The sequence below is a fragment of the Coregonus lavaretus genome, assembly GCF_964263955.1.
Source record: "Coregonus lavaretus genome assembly, chromosome: 26".
Lineage (NCBI taxonomy): Eukaryota > Metazoa > Chordata > Actinopteri > Salmoniformes > Salmonidae > Coregonus > Coregonus lavaretus.
This window is the reverse complement of record NC_140013.1, coordinates 24,056,093-24,069,395: the sequence shown is the minus strand read 5'-3', so window position 1 is coordinate 24,069,395 and position 13,303 is coordinate 24,056,093. Positions and strand designations below refer to the sequence as shown.

Below are 13,303 nucleotides of genomic sequence, written 5' to 3'. Positions count from 1 at the left end.
GAGAAGGGGAGAGAGAGAGAGAAGGGGAGAGAGAGAGGGAGAGAGAGGAAGAGAGGGGGAGAGAGAGGAAGAGAGAGAGGGCGAGAGGGCGAGAGAGAGATGGCGCGAGAGACTCAGGGAGCTAATTATCAGGCAAGGTAATCAATTCTTTCTCCCATCTCACCCCCATCCGCCCCTACACACACATCAAAGACACTCCACTTTAGATTAGTGGGCGAAGTACAAACACACCCCTGACACACACACACACACGGCTTTTCCTCCTGTGGGACCAGGCTGTTTCCTGTACTGGCTGTCTCTCCTCTTCTTATCTGGCCATTCTAATCCCATACACTGGGAGGGGTGTGTGGGGATCATAAGTACAGCATGGGCATTAATAGGAACCCACTATGTCTTGAAATGCATAGGACTGCGTGTATGTTAATACCCTGGGGACGTTTTCTATGTGTACTCACTGTAAGTACATGCAGAGCCGCACTCCTCGCTGTCGCCTGAGCCTGTTAGCGTGTATGAGCAGGGCATAGGCAGGGTTAAGGAGTAAGAGATTACAAACATTTTGACCTGTAATCTGTAACGTAACGAGCAAATCTATTGTAATCAGATGAGATTTTTTTACAAAAATTATCCGCCCTCTCTTCTAGGATTACTTTTAAATTCAGAAAATATGTTTGCGAGAAAGAAATATTGGACACCTTTCTGTTTTCTCAATGAAATACAAATCAGCATTTTAAATTGGTTAAGTTTAAGTTTGTCTGGCTGAGCGAGTTTGACCACAAGTCAGAGACCACTATGATGACACACCTAATGCGTTTGATGGATCGCGGGAAAAGAGCAGGAATAGGCTTTTGTAGGTTACAGTCCAAGCTATGTCTTTCATAGGTTCGACTGCTGTCGGCATCCACAGATTATCCAGCTTGAATAAACGCTAGGAGGTAAGGACGACAGCAGTGGTGCAGCCTACGGGCGATACGGGATATTCACTTATTATTGATAGCCTATCTACATAGCACATTGACGTGAATCACACTGCTGCTCTCTCATTTAGCTATTACGGATAGTGGTTTTTGTGGATGGCTGTTCACAAATGTATATGTGTATTTTAACCCAATAATGGTTGAATTTAAGAAGTTGAAATTGCCCGTAAATCATTGTTTTTGTGACCAGTGGACAGCCAGTGTAAAATGTGCTCTTGCAACAGCTGCATAGTGTGGATCCCAGCCTATGGAATAAAAGTGAGGGAGTTCCTCTCTTCTAAACTTCTTTGTGGTATTGTGCTCCATACTGTCAAAAACAAGTTACATTTTATCCACGAGCGGGGTTTTTTTTGCTCAAACTAATTTGTGCTGATTCAAAAAAATTATCCATAGGCTTAACGGACACATGCTTAAACTTGCACACTTTTTTTGATAGACTTAAACAGTTGCAAATTATCGAGATATCAAAGTGTCACCAACAAAAACATACAGTGCATTCGGTAAGTATTCAGACCCCTTGACTTTTTTCACATTTTGTTACGTTACAGCTCAAGGATGATCAATGGAAACAGAATGCACCTGAGCTCAATTTTGAGTCGCATAGCAAAGGGTCTGAATACTAATGTAACTGTGATATTTATTTTTATTTTTAATAAATGTGCAAAACAATTCTAAAAACCTGTTTTTGCTTTGTCATTATGGGGTATTGTGTGTAGATTGATGAGGGGAAAAAAAACAATTTAATTCATTTTAGAACAAGGCTGTACCTATCAAAATGTGGAAAAAGTCAAGGGGTCTGAATATGTTCCGAATGCACTGTAAACAATGCAGCATATGGCCAACATTTTTCACCTGCAAATAGCCATTCCATGAGAGCTGCATTTATTTTTCAAGTCGAAGCAATGAGCCCAATCAGTCCTCCATGACAACAAAACCATAAACAACAGAGTAGGCTAATAAGTCCTTCGTTTTTGGGTTATGCTCAGGTAAAACAATTTCCATATTTCCAAGTCCTATTCTTGAAGATCAAGGGGTATTAAATTACCGGTAATTGGAATGACTGGAATTCTGACAGATATAGCCTAATCATATTATATTATCTGCAGAAGAAATCAATGGGTTAGAAGAAGTCTAACATTGATTTATCCTGCAACAGATGTCGTTCAATTGGTAATATTCATTTTTGTCTTCTTCTAAAGGCGTCAGCATGCTTCGGTTCGGCTGGCGACGAGCCAAACTTGGCAATGCGAACCGAACTAGTGTGCTCGCATACTCCCTTAGAAGACCTTTGCTTGGAAAACGAGAAAAAAACGGCACTAGTACGGTGTCCACTAGTACGGTGTCCACTAGTACAGTGTCCACTAGTACAGTGTCCACTAGTACGGTGTCCACTAGTACGGTGTCCATATTGAGACGCCGTTGCCAGTGTACACTTCCTCAAAATAGTGAGAATTAATGTAATTGTCATTCAACGAATTATCTTGTTGAATGACAACAAACACTTAATTGAAGAATCCCTACTGTTGACCAATCACCTACGAAGGGGAATAGACTTCAGCTACCAACTTCGGTTTGCCGCTAGAAAAAAATCTGTGTGCACGAACAGACGAAAATACCCTTGCTGAAGACCAAAACAAACAAAAACTTGACAAAATGGTCACAATATATGCACAAACTGTTCCGGATGGGAAGCATGAGGACGCCTTTATGCCTCTTAAGGGGAAAGTAATCAAAAAGTAACTGAAAGGAATATGATTACATTACTGAGTTTGGGTAATAAAAAAGTTACCTTACTAACTACAATTTTGGACAGGTAACTAGTAACTGTAACGGATTACAATTGTACATCTTTGATTACAGAGCAGATGAGGGCCAGACCACCGAAACAACTAAGCAAAAGGTGTTACAAAGCAGTGCAAGGGAGGTTTAGTTCCAAAAGGACATAAAAAATAAAAAAACTTTTACACATGACATTTGCATTGTAACATTGTTGTTATTGTACTAAATTTGAATTATTTTTGAGTGACAATTACATTAACATATATTCAGCATGACATCCATGTCAGCATTATAATACGATTACACACCCAAAAGTTATGCACTCATAACATGACAGCAATATATTTAGACTACTTTGCATTTGTCTAGGCTTGCTACTAACAGTAGCCACTAGCCAGCCAGCAGCCCGGGACGGAGCATTGCACCCTGGGAAGTGAAATGCACTCTGAGAATCGTAGAATGCTGTGTAAAATCAATGAATTGAGCAAATTAACCCTGATATGTATCAAATTACATTTGAAAACAGATTAGATGTAATTGTAAAATTATATAGTCTCTGATATGGTTTTGCATAATGAACATTGAAGGGATTCTTCTGTTATTTAATATGGTGTATTATTTTTGAAAGAAATTTACCATAGAATAGAAGATATTTCTATTTGTTATTTTATTTGTTCAACATATTGTTCAATGTTTAAAAAAATAAATCCCAGTGGTTATTCTGTGACTTTAGCTAATAAGCGTAATTTTTTTTGCTGCGGTATCGTTTTGGTATCAAGTATCATTTTGGTATTAAGTATCGTTTCGGTATCATGATACTAAACCTGGTATCGAAGTAAAAAATCTGGTATTGTGGCAACACTAGCAGGTAGATGACACAGAGTCAGGGAGCGAGGATGGGGAAGGTATGTTTAACCATGTCTGGGGAAGGTGTTGGACAGGAAGGCACTGTATGACAGAAACTGTGTAATATAGGTCTGACAGGTTGTGACTGTGTGAGGTAGGTATGACAGAGGCTGAGAGTGGGATGGGTTTATAATGATAAAGGCTGAGTCACTCACATGATGGCATTGACGTTTCGGTCGAGGCGGGAGGTGCACCCTAGGATTTCTCCAGGGGACAGGGGACGACACTGGGGAACCACTACCTCATACTCTGGCCTCAGAGCTGCACTCACCGCCTGGGGGAAGGGGGAGAGACAAACAAGGATTGATAGATAGAAAATAACACCTACTTCTTCTCTTTTCACACAAAGTGAGACGCTGAGAGCGAGTGCCAACAATTTAGGCAAGAAAGAAGCAGCAGCATGCTCGGAGGCGGAGAATAATTAGTGTTCTTTTCAGTTGGAGGTAACAGGGAATATGGAGGCTGACCTGACGACTCCCCACACCATTTTGGACGACCTACACAAACTGTGAGCTGTGAGCAATAGGCGCACACACTCACACACACACCAACCGCCCCAACAAAAAACTAAATATGACACACACTCACACACACACCAACCACCCCAACAAAAAACTAAATATGACACACTCTCACACACACCCAAACCGCCCCAACACACAACAAAAACATGACACACACATCAGCACGTCAGAATGTATAAATAACACTGGTTACATTAGCAGGGGCCTAGTGTTGGTCATGCACTGACAGAGGAGAGGAGAGGAGCAGAGAGGAGACGGAGGAGGAAGCTAGCTCTACTGTGGATCTATAACTGCTTATGTAAAGGCCTGAGATGAGCAGTAGATACATGATCTGAGATTTCACAAGTTCACTCCTCCTTTTAAGTCCAAAATAACTGCAGCTGGGTTTTCAAACCCACACTTGAACTGAACTTCAAGAGGCAGGAAGGAGACTGGCTCACACAGGCGCAGAGCTTTTCTATGTATGCAGTAATCATGTAGGCTAGGCTTAAACTGTAAATGTACGCACACAAACAGTCCTCCATACACAAAGATGCACGTACACACACACACAGACAGACAGACCTGCAGTGCAGCCACAAACTGGATAGTGCTGACGAGTGCCAGAGTGTGTCCAGGGGGGAAGTTGAACTTGACCGTGTCCACAAAGTGTGCGTTGTCCATCTGGATATCCACAAACACATACAGCATCTTAATGCCTGCTGTGGAGTCTATAGGGACTGCAGAGAGACAAAAACAGGGTTAGGATTAATAATTTAATACACTACATAACCAAAAGTGTGTGCTCGTCGAACATCTCATTCCAAAATCATGGGCATTAATATGGAGTTGGTACCCCCTTTGCTGCTATAACAGCCTCCACTTGTCTGGGAAAGCTTTCCACTAGATGTTGGAGCATTGCTGCGGGGACTTGCTTCCATTCAGCCACAAGAGCATTAGTGAGGTTGGCACTGATGTTGGCCGATTAGGCCTGGCTCGCAGTCGGCGTTCCAATTCATCCCAAATAATTAGATGGGGTTGAAGTCAGGGCTCTGTGCAGGCTAGTCAAGTTCTTCCACACCGAACTCGACAAACCATTTCTGAATGGACCTCGCTTTGTGCACGGGGGCATTGTCATGCTGAAACAGGAAAGGACCTTCCCCAAACTGTTGCCACAAAGTTGGAAGCACAGAATCATCTAGAATGTCATTGTATGCTGTAGCGTTAAGATTTTCCTTCACTGGAACTAAGGGGCCTAGCTCGAACCACGAAAAACAGCCCCAGACCATTATTCCTCCTCCACCAAACTTTACAGTTGGCACTATGCATTCGGGCAGGTAGCGTTCACCTTGCATCCGCCAAACCCAGATTCGTCCGTCGGACTGCCAGATGGTGAAGTGTGATTCATCACTCCACAGAACGCGTTTCCACTGCTCCAGAGTCCAATGACTGCGAGTTTATACAACTCCAGCCGACGCTTGGCATTGTGCATGGTGATCTTAGGCTTGGAAACCCATTTCATGAAGCTCCCGACGAACGGTTGTTGTGCTGATGTTGCTTCCAGAGGCAGTTTGGAACTCGGTAGTGAGTGTTGTAACCGAGGACAGATAATGTTTGCGCGCTACGCGCTTCAGCACTCAGCGGTCCTGTTCTGTGAGCTTGTGTGGCCTACCACTTCGCGGCTGAACTGTTGTTGCTCCTAGACGTTTCCACTTCACAATAAAAGCACTTATAGGTGACCGGGGCAGCTCTAGCAGGGCAGAAAGTTTACGAACTGACTTGTTGGAAAGCTGGCATCCTATGACGGTGCTACGTTGAAAGTCACTGAGCTCTTCAGTAAGGCCATTCTACTGCCAATGTTTGTCTATGGAAATTACATTGCTGTGTGCTCGATTTGATACACCTGTCAGCAAAAGGGTGTGGCTGAAATATCCAAATCCACTAATTTGAAGGGGTGTCCACATACTTTTGTGTCCATACAGTTTTATCCCATGGACATGGAGTACTCGTCATATGCCTAGCATTAATTAACAGTCACACATCAGCACACACCCACTTTCACAATAGAGCTGAATCCCTTTCCATGTGATTCAGCCGGCAAACACACACACGATGTTGGGCACTGGTGCAAATACCTCAATTATTTAGGGAAGGAGAGGGACACATGCAATTACTATAAATATTATTAATTTCACAGGCCATTTACGACACGCCCGCCTGGGCTTAGGAGAGCCAGACACTTAGGGACAGGGGGGAGCGGGATGGAGGGAGCGGCGGGAGAGAGGGCTGAGGGAGATGGGGTAAAAGGGCACGGATAAAGAGAGAAGCATTATCTTTGGTTTTGATCATAGTAATTACAGTTCCTCTTGTGTTACATGCAATTTACACATCTTGAGCAAAGGACATTTATGCTGTGATTAAGTAAATGTGCCAGTCATGTACATTTTGAAACAGTTGTAATGTAGCTCATGTCCCAAGTAGATAGTTTAATAGAAGCAGAAACGAAGAGGAGAGAAGCGCTAGCTATTGCTAATGGGGTAAAACATCGATACAGTTACATTATTTTGGACGATATTATATCAACACTTTGACACCAAGTACCGATTCGCAGATTTTTTGAAATAAAACAATTGGTAGGTTGTGCTAATTGAGTATACCAAACATTAGGAACACCTTCCTAATATTAAGTTGCACCCCATTTTGCCCTCAGAACAGCCTCAATTCATCGGGGCATTGACTCTACAAGGTGTAGAAAGCATTCCACAGGGATGCTGGCCCATGATGACACCAATGCTTCCCACAGTTGTGTCAAGTTGGCTGGATGTCCTTTGGGTGGTGGACCATTCTTGATGCACACGGGAAACTGTTGAGCGTGGAAAACCCCAGCAGTGTTGCAGTTCTTGGCACAAACCGGTGCGCCTGGCACCTACTACCATACCCCGTTCAAAAGCACTTACATTTTTTTGTCTTGCCCATTCAACCTCTGAACGGCACACATACTCACTCAATGTCTCAATTGTCTCGAGGCTTAAAAATCCTTCTTTAACCTGTCTCCGCCCCTTCATCTACACTGGTTGAAGTGGATTTAACAAGTTACATTAATAATGGATCATAGTTTTCACCTGGATTCAGCTGGTCAGTCTGTCATGGAAAGAGCAGGTGTTCTTAATGTTTTGTATACTCAGTATATAGTGAGCAATATGTTTGGAAAATAAAATCGTAATAAAATCGAATTGCAACACATAGAATTGTGAGAATCATGAGAATCACAATACATATTATACAGTGAGGGAAAAAAGTATTTGATCCCCTGCTGATTTTGTACGTTTGCCCACTGACAAAGAAATGATCAGCCTATAATTTTAATGGTAGGTTTATTTGAACAGTGAGAGACAGAATAACAACAACAAAATCCAGAAAAACGCATGTCAAAAATGTTATAAATTGATTTGCATTTTAATGAGGGAAATAAGTATTTGACCCCCTCTCAATCAGAAAGATTTCTGGCTCCCAGGTGTCTTTTATACAGGGAACGAGCTGAGATTAGGAGCACACTCTTAAAGGGAGTGCTCCTAATCTCAGCTTGTTACCTGTATAAAAGACACCTGTCCACAGAAGCAATCAATCAATCAGATTCCAAACTCTCCACCATGGCCAAGACCAAAGAGCTCTCCAAGGATGTCAGGGACAAGAATGTAGACCTACACAAGGCTGGAATGGGCTACAAGACCATCGCCAAGCAGCAAAATAACTGTCAATCTCCAATTGGTAACACACTACACCGTGAAGGACTGAAATCCTGCAGCACCCGCAAGGTCCCCCTGCTCAAGAAAGCACATATACAGGCCCGTCTGAAGTTTGCTAATGAACATCTGAATGATTCAGAGGAGTACTGGGTGAAAGTGTTGTGGTCAGATGAGACCAAAATCGAGCTCTTTGGCATCAACTCAACTCACCGTGTTTGGAGGAGGAGGAATGCTACCTATGACCCCAAGAACACCATCCCCACCGTCAAACATGGAGGTGGAAACATTATGCTTTGGGGGTGTTTTTCTGCTAAGGGGAGATCTTGCATGGAGCCCCAGGCCGAGGGAGATTGACAGTTCTTTTGTGTTTCTTCCATTTGCGAATAATCGCACCAACTGTTGTCACCTTCTCACCAAGCTGCTTGGCGATGGTCTTGTAGCCCATTCCAGTCTTGTGTAGGTCTACAATCTTGTCCCTGACATCCTTGGAGAGCTCTTTGGTCTTGGCCATGGTGGAGAGTTTGGAATCTGATTGATTGATTGCTTCTGTGGACAGGTGTCTTTTATACTGGTAACAAACTGAGATTAGGAGCATTCCCTTTAAGAGTGTGCTCCTAATCTCAGCTCGTTCCCTGTATAAAAGACACCTGGGAGACAGAAATCTTTCTGATTGAGAGGGGGTCAAATACTTATTTCCCTCATTAATATGCAAATCAATTCATACATTTTTTTACATGCGTTTATCTGGATTTTTTTTGTTGTTATTCTGTCTCTCACTGTTCAAATAAACCTACCATTAAAATTATAGACTGATCATTTCTTTGTCAGTGGGCAAAAGTACAAAATCAGCAGGGGATCAAATACTTTTTTCCCTCTCTGTATCTGCACCTAAGTATCATGATAAGGTGAGGTCCCTGGCAATTCCCAGTCCTGTTAACTATAGAAATAGGCTGGATTTTGCCATTCAATTTTGGGTGGGATAGGCAGAGGTAATGTACTGTATACAGTGGGGGGGAAAAAAGTATTTAATCAGCCACCAATTGTGCAAGTTCTCCCACTTAAAAAGATGAGAGAGTCCTGTAATTTTCATCATAGGTACACGTCAACTATGACAGACAAAATGAGAAGAAATAAAATCCACAAAATCACATTGTAGGATTTTAAATTAATTTATTTGCAAATTATGGTGGAAAATAAGTATTTGGTCAATAACAAAAGTTTCTCAATACTTTGTCATATACCCTTTGTTGGCAATGACACAGGTCAAACATTTTCTGTAAGTCTTCACAAGGTTTTCACACACTGTTGCTGGTATTTTGGCCCATTCCTCCATGCAGATCTCCTCTAGAGCAGTGATGTTTTGGGGCTGTCGCTGGGCATCACAGACTTTCAACTCCCTCCAAAGATTTTCTATGGGGTTGAGATCTGGAGACTGGCTAGGCCACTCCAGGACCTTGAAATGCTTCTTATGAAGCCACTCCTTCGTTGCCCGGGTGGTGTGTTTGGGATCATTGTCATGCTGAAAGACCCAGCCACGTTTCATCTTCAATGCCCTTGCTGATGGAAGGAGGTTTTCACTCAAAATCTCACGATACATGGCCCCATTCATTGTTTCCTTTACACGGATCAGTCGTCCTGGTCCCTTTGCAGAAAAACAGCCCCAAAGCATGATGTTTCCACCCCCATGCTTCACAGTAGGTATGGTGTTCTTTGGATGCAACTCAGCATTCTTTGTCCTCCAAACACGACGAGTTGAGTTTTTACCAAAAAGTTATATTTTGGTTTCATCTGACCATATGACATTCTCCCAATCCTCTTCTGGATCATCCAAATGCACTCTAGCAAACTTCAGACGGGCCTGGACATGTACTGTCTTAAGCAGGGGGACACGTCTGGCACTGCAGGATTTGAGTCCCTGGCGGCGTAGTGTGTTACTGATGGTAGGCTTTGTTACTTTGGTCCCAGCTCTCTGCAGGTCATTCACTAGGTCCCCCCGTGTGGTTCTGGGATTTTTGCTCACCGTTCTTGTGATCATTTTGACCCCACGGGGTGAGATCTTGCGTGGAGCCCCAGATCGAGGGAGATTATCAGTGGTCTTGTATATCTTCCATTTCCTAATAATTGCTCCCACAGTTGATTTCTTCAAACCAAGCTGCTTACCTATTGCAGATTCAGTCTTCCCAGCCTGGTGCAGGTCTACAATTTTGTTTCTGGTGTCCTTTGACAGCTCTTTGGTCTTGGCCATAGTGGAGTTTGGAGTGTGACTGTTTGAGGTTGTGGACAGGTGTCTTTTATACTGATAACAAGTTCAAACATGTGCCATTAATACAGGTAACGAGTGGAGGACAGAGGAGCCTCTTAAAGAAGAAGTTACAGGTCTGTGAGAGCCAGAAATCTTGCTTGTTTGTAGGTGACCAAATACTTATTTTCCACCATAATTTGCAAATAAATTAATTAAAAATCCTACAATGTGATTTTCTGGAAAAATAATTCTCAATTTGTCTGTCATAGTTGACGTGTACCTATGATGAAAATTACAGGCCTCTCTCATCTTTTTAAGTGGGAGAACTTGCACAATTGGTGGCTGACTAAATACTTTTTCCCCCACTGTTTATTAAGAAAAGAGAAGGAGGGGAAATGGAATTGTCAATTAGCAGGCACCAGGAGTGATGAATGGGTAGCAGTATCAGGAATGAAGGATGGAGAGGGAGCGAGATGGATAGCAAGAAACAGGCCTAGGTGGGAGACAGAGGGAAGTTAAAAATACCAGGCGCTTGGAATGGGGAGCGTTGTGGGACTGGGGACAGACACAGAGTAAAGACTCCACTTCCCCAGCTAGGCAGGCAGACAGATGGCAGACAGACAGACAGTAGGGCTGGTAGGTAGGCAGGCCCACAGCATGTAGGCAGGCTGACAGACAGGCAAACAGCAGGCAGGCACGGAGACAGCAGGTAGACAGACAGCAGGCAGACAGGCAGGCAGAGAGACAGACAGATAGCAGGCAGGGAGCCAGACAGACGGCAGGCAGGGCGACAGACAGACAGCAGGCAGGCAGGCAGGGAGACAGACAGCAGGCAGGCAGGCAGGCAGACAGACAGAATGACAGATGGCCGGCAGGCAGGGACGCAGACAGGCAGACGGAGGGAGAGAGTGTACCTGGCGGCTGGTCTGAGTAGATGTTATGGGGACACACTTCTCACAGCCATTGTGGCGGTGAGAAGCGACTAAGGGAACACTGAGTGAAGTAAAGTCCCCACGTCTCCAGGCAAAGCAGAGCAGGCAGACAGAAAGAGACATAGGCATACAGCTGCTGCTTGTTTACAGGTGCTCCCAAAAACAAAGGGCACAGCAAAATGGGATCGATCCATTTTTTTATCATATTAGCACGGCTGTCTGAGAGCACTTAGTCACTGCAATTAAAGCCACTGCCAATGAGACAGCCCCAACTCACTCCGTTTCTCCCTCTATCTTTCATTTCCTAATCCTTAACACACTTTCCATCTATATTACTCACTCCCAAAGTAATACACTCATTCAATCACTTAATCCCTCTCACTTCTTTTCTCACTCATACACTCACTCAGACATCAGAACATGCCGCACATACAGTGCCTTCTGAAAGTATTCAGACCCCTTGACTTATCCACATTGTTACAGCCTTATTCTAAAATGGATTAACTAAATAAAAAATCCTCATAATCTACATACAATACCCCATAATGACAAAGTGAAAACAGGTTTTTAGAAATGTTTGCAAATTCATAACAAATTAAAAACAGAAATACCTTATTTACATAAGTATTCAGACACTTTGATATGAGACTCAAAATTGAGCTCAGGTGAATCCAGTTTCCATTGATCATCCTTGAGATGTTTCTACAACTTGATTGGAGTCCACCTGTGGTAAATTCAATTGATTGGACATGATTTGGAAAGGCACACACCTGTCTATATAAGGTCCCACAGTTGGCAGTGCATGTCAAAGCAAAAACCAAGCCATGAGGTCGAAGGAATTGTCTGTAGAGCTCCGAGACAGGATTGTGTCGAGGCACAGATCTGGGGAAGGGTACCAAAACATTTCTGCAGCATTGAAGGTCCCCAAAAACACAGTGGCCTCCATTATTCTTAAATGGAAGAAGTTTGGAACCACCAAGACTCTTCCTAGAGCTGGCAGCCCGGCCAAACTGAGCAATCGGGGGAGAAGGGCCTTGGTCAGGGAGGTGACCAAGAACACGATGGTCAGGTTTTGCTTTGTCATTATGGGGTATTGTGCATAGATTGATGAGGGAAACAAACAATTTAATCCATTTTAGAATAAGACTGTAACGTAGCAAAATGTGGAATAAGTCAAGGGGTCTGAATACTTTCCGAATGCACTGTATATGCACGAATGCTCGCACAATCACTCACACAGTCACACACAGCAACAGCAGGTGGGAGAGAGGAAAACCTCAAAGTCAGAGAATGAAAGATGACAGGTAGCGATAGGAAAAAATAGAGAAATAGATGGCGAGGGAGAGATAGAGTGAAGAGAGGGAGAGACAGCATTTATTTTCATGTGTCAGTCAGGGAGGGCAGTGTCTTTAATCTCATGCAGGTGTCTGACACCCTTAGTTGTGTTGCTGATGAAGCCTCAACACTTCCACTACATGTGATGCTGTCAGTCAACAACAGCTATAGAGACCTACTCCACTCCTCACAGAGCAGAGAGAACACCGAGTGTCTGCTAAGGTTGGGTCAATTCCATTTCAATTCAGCCACTTCAGGGTGGGCTGCAAAATACTCATTGATAATGATTAGCCGTTTACATTCCTGGAATTTGAATTTACACCATCGTGTTTCAAGTTCAGGTTCATTTGTTCTATTCACATGACAGAGGACATGTGAATTATGTGATTAATACATACTGTGCCTTCAGAAAGTATTTATACCCCTTGACTTATTCCACATGTTGTTGCGTTACAGCCTGTGTTCTCACCCATCTACACACAATACCCCATAATGACAGTGAAAAATGTGTTTTTTGAATGTTTGCAAATGTATTAAAAAATTAAATACAGAAATAATTCATTTACATAACTATTCACACCCCTGAGTCAATACATGTTAGAATCACCTTTTGCAGCGATTACAGCCGTAAGTCTTTCTGGGTAAGTCTCTAAGAGCTTTGCACATCTGGATTGCACAATATTTGACCATTCATCTTTTTTTTTATTCTTCAAGCTCTATCAAGTTGGTTGACAGCCATTTTTAAGTCTTGCCATAGATTTAAGCCGATTTACAGTGCATTCGGAAAGTATTCAGACCCCTCAACTTTTCCAATATTTTGTTATGTTACAGGCTTATTCTAAAATTGATTAAATTGTTCATCAATCTACACACAATACCCCATAAT

General features: G+C 43.0%; 1 protein-coding gene across 1 annotated transcript in view; it reads right to left on the bottom strand.

The window, feature by feature from the left end:
- Window positions 1-13,303, bottom strand: part of dph1 (diphthamide biosynthesis 1) — a gene marked incomplete at its 5' end in the record, with an annotated part of 68,228 nt that overhangs the window by 18,734 nt on the left and 36,191 nt on the right. The window contains 2 exon segments of the mRNA XM_084142611.1: window positions 3,815-3,933; window positions 4,748-4,902. Coding sequence (XP_083998737.1) covers window positions 3,815-3,933; window positions 4,748-4,902 — 274 coding nt within the window.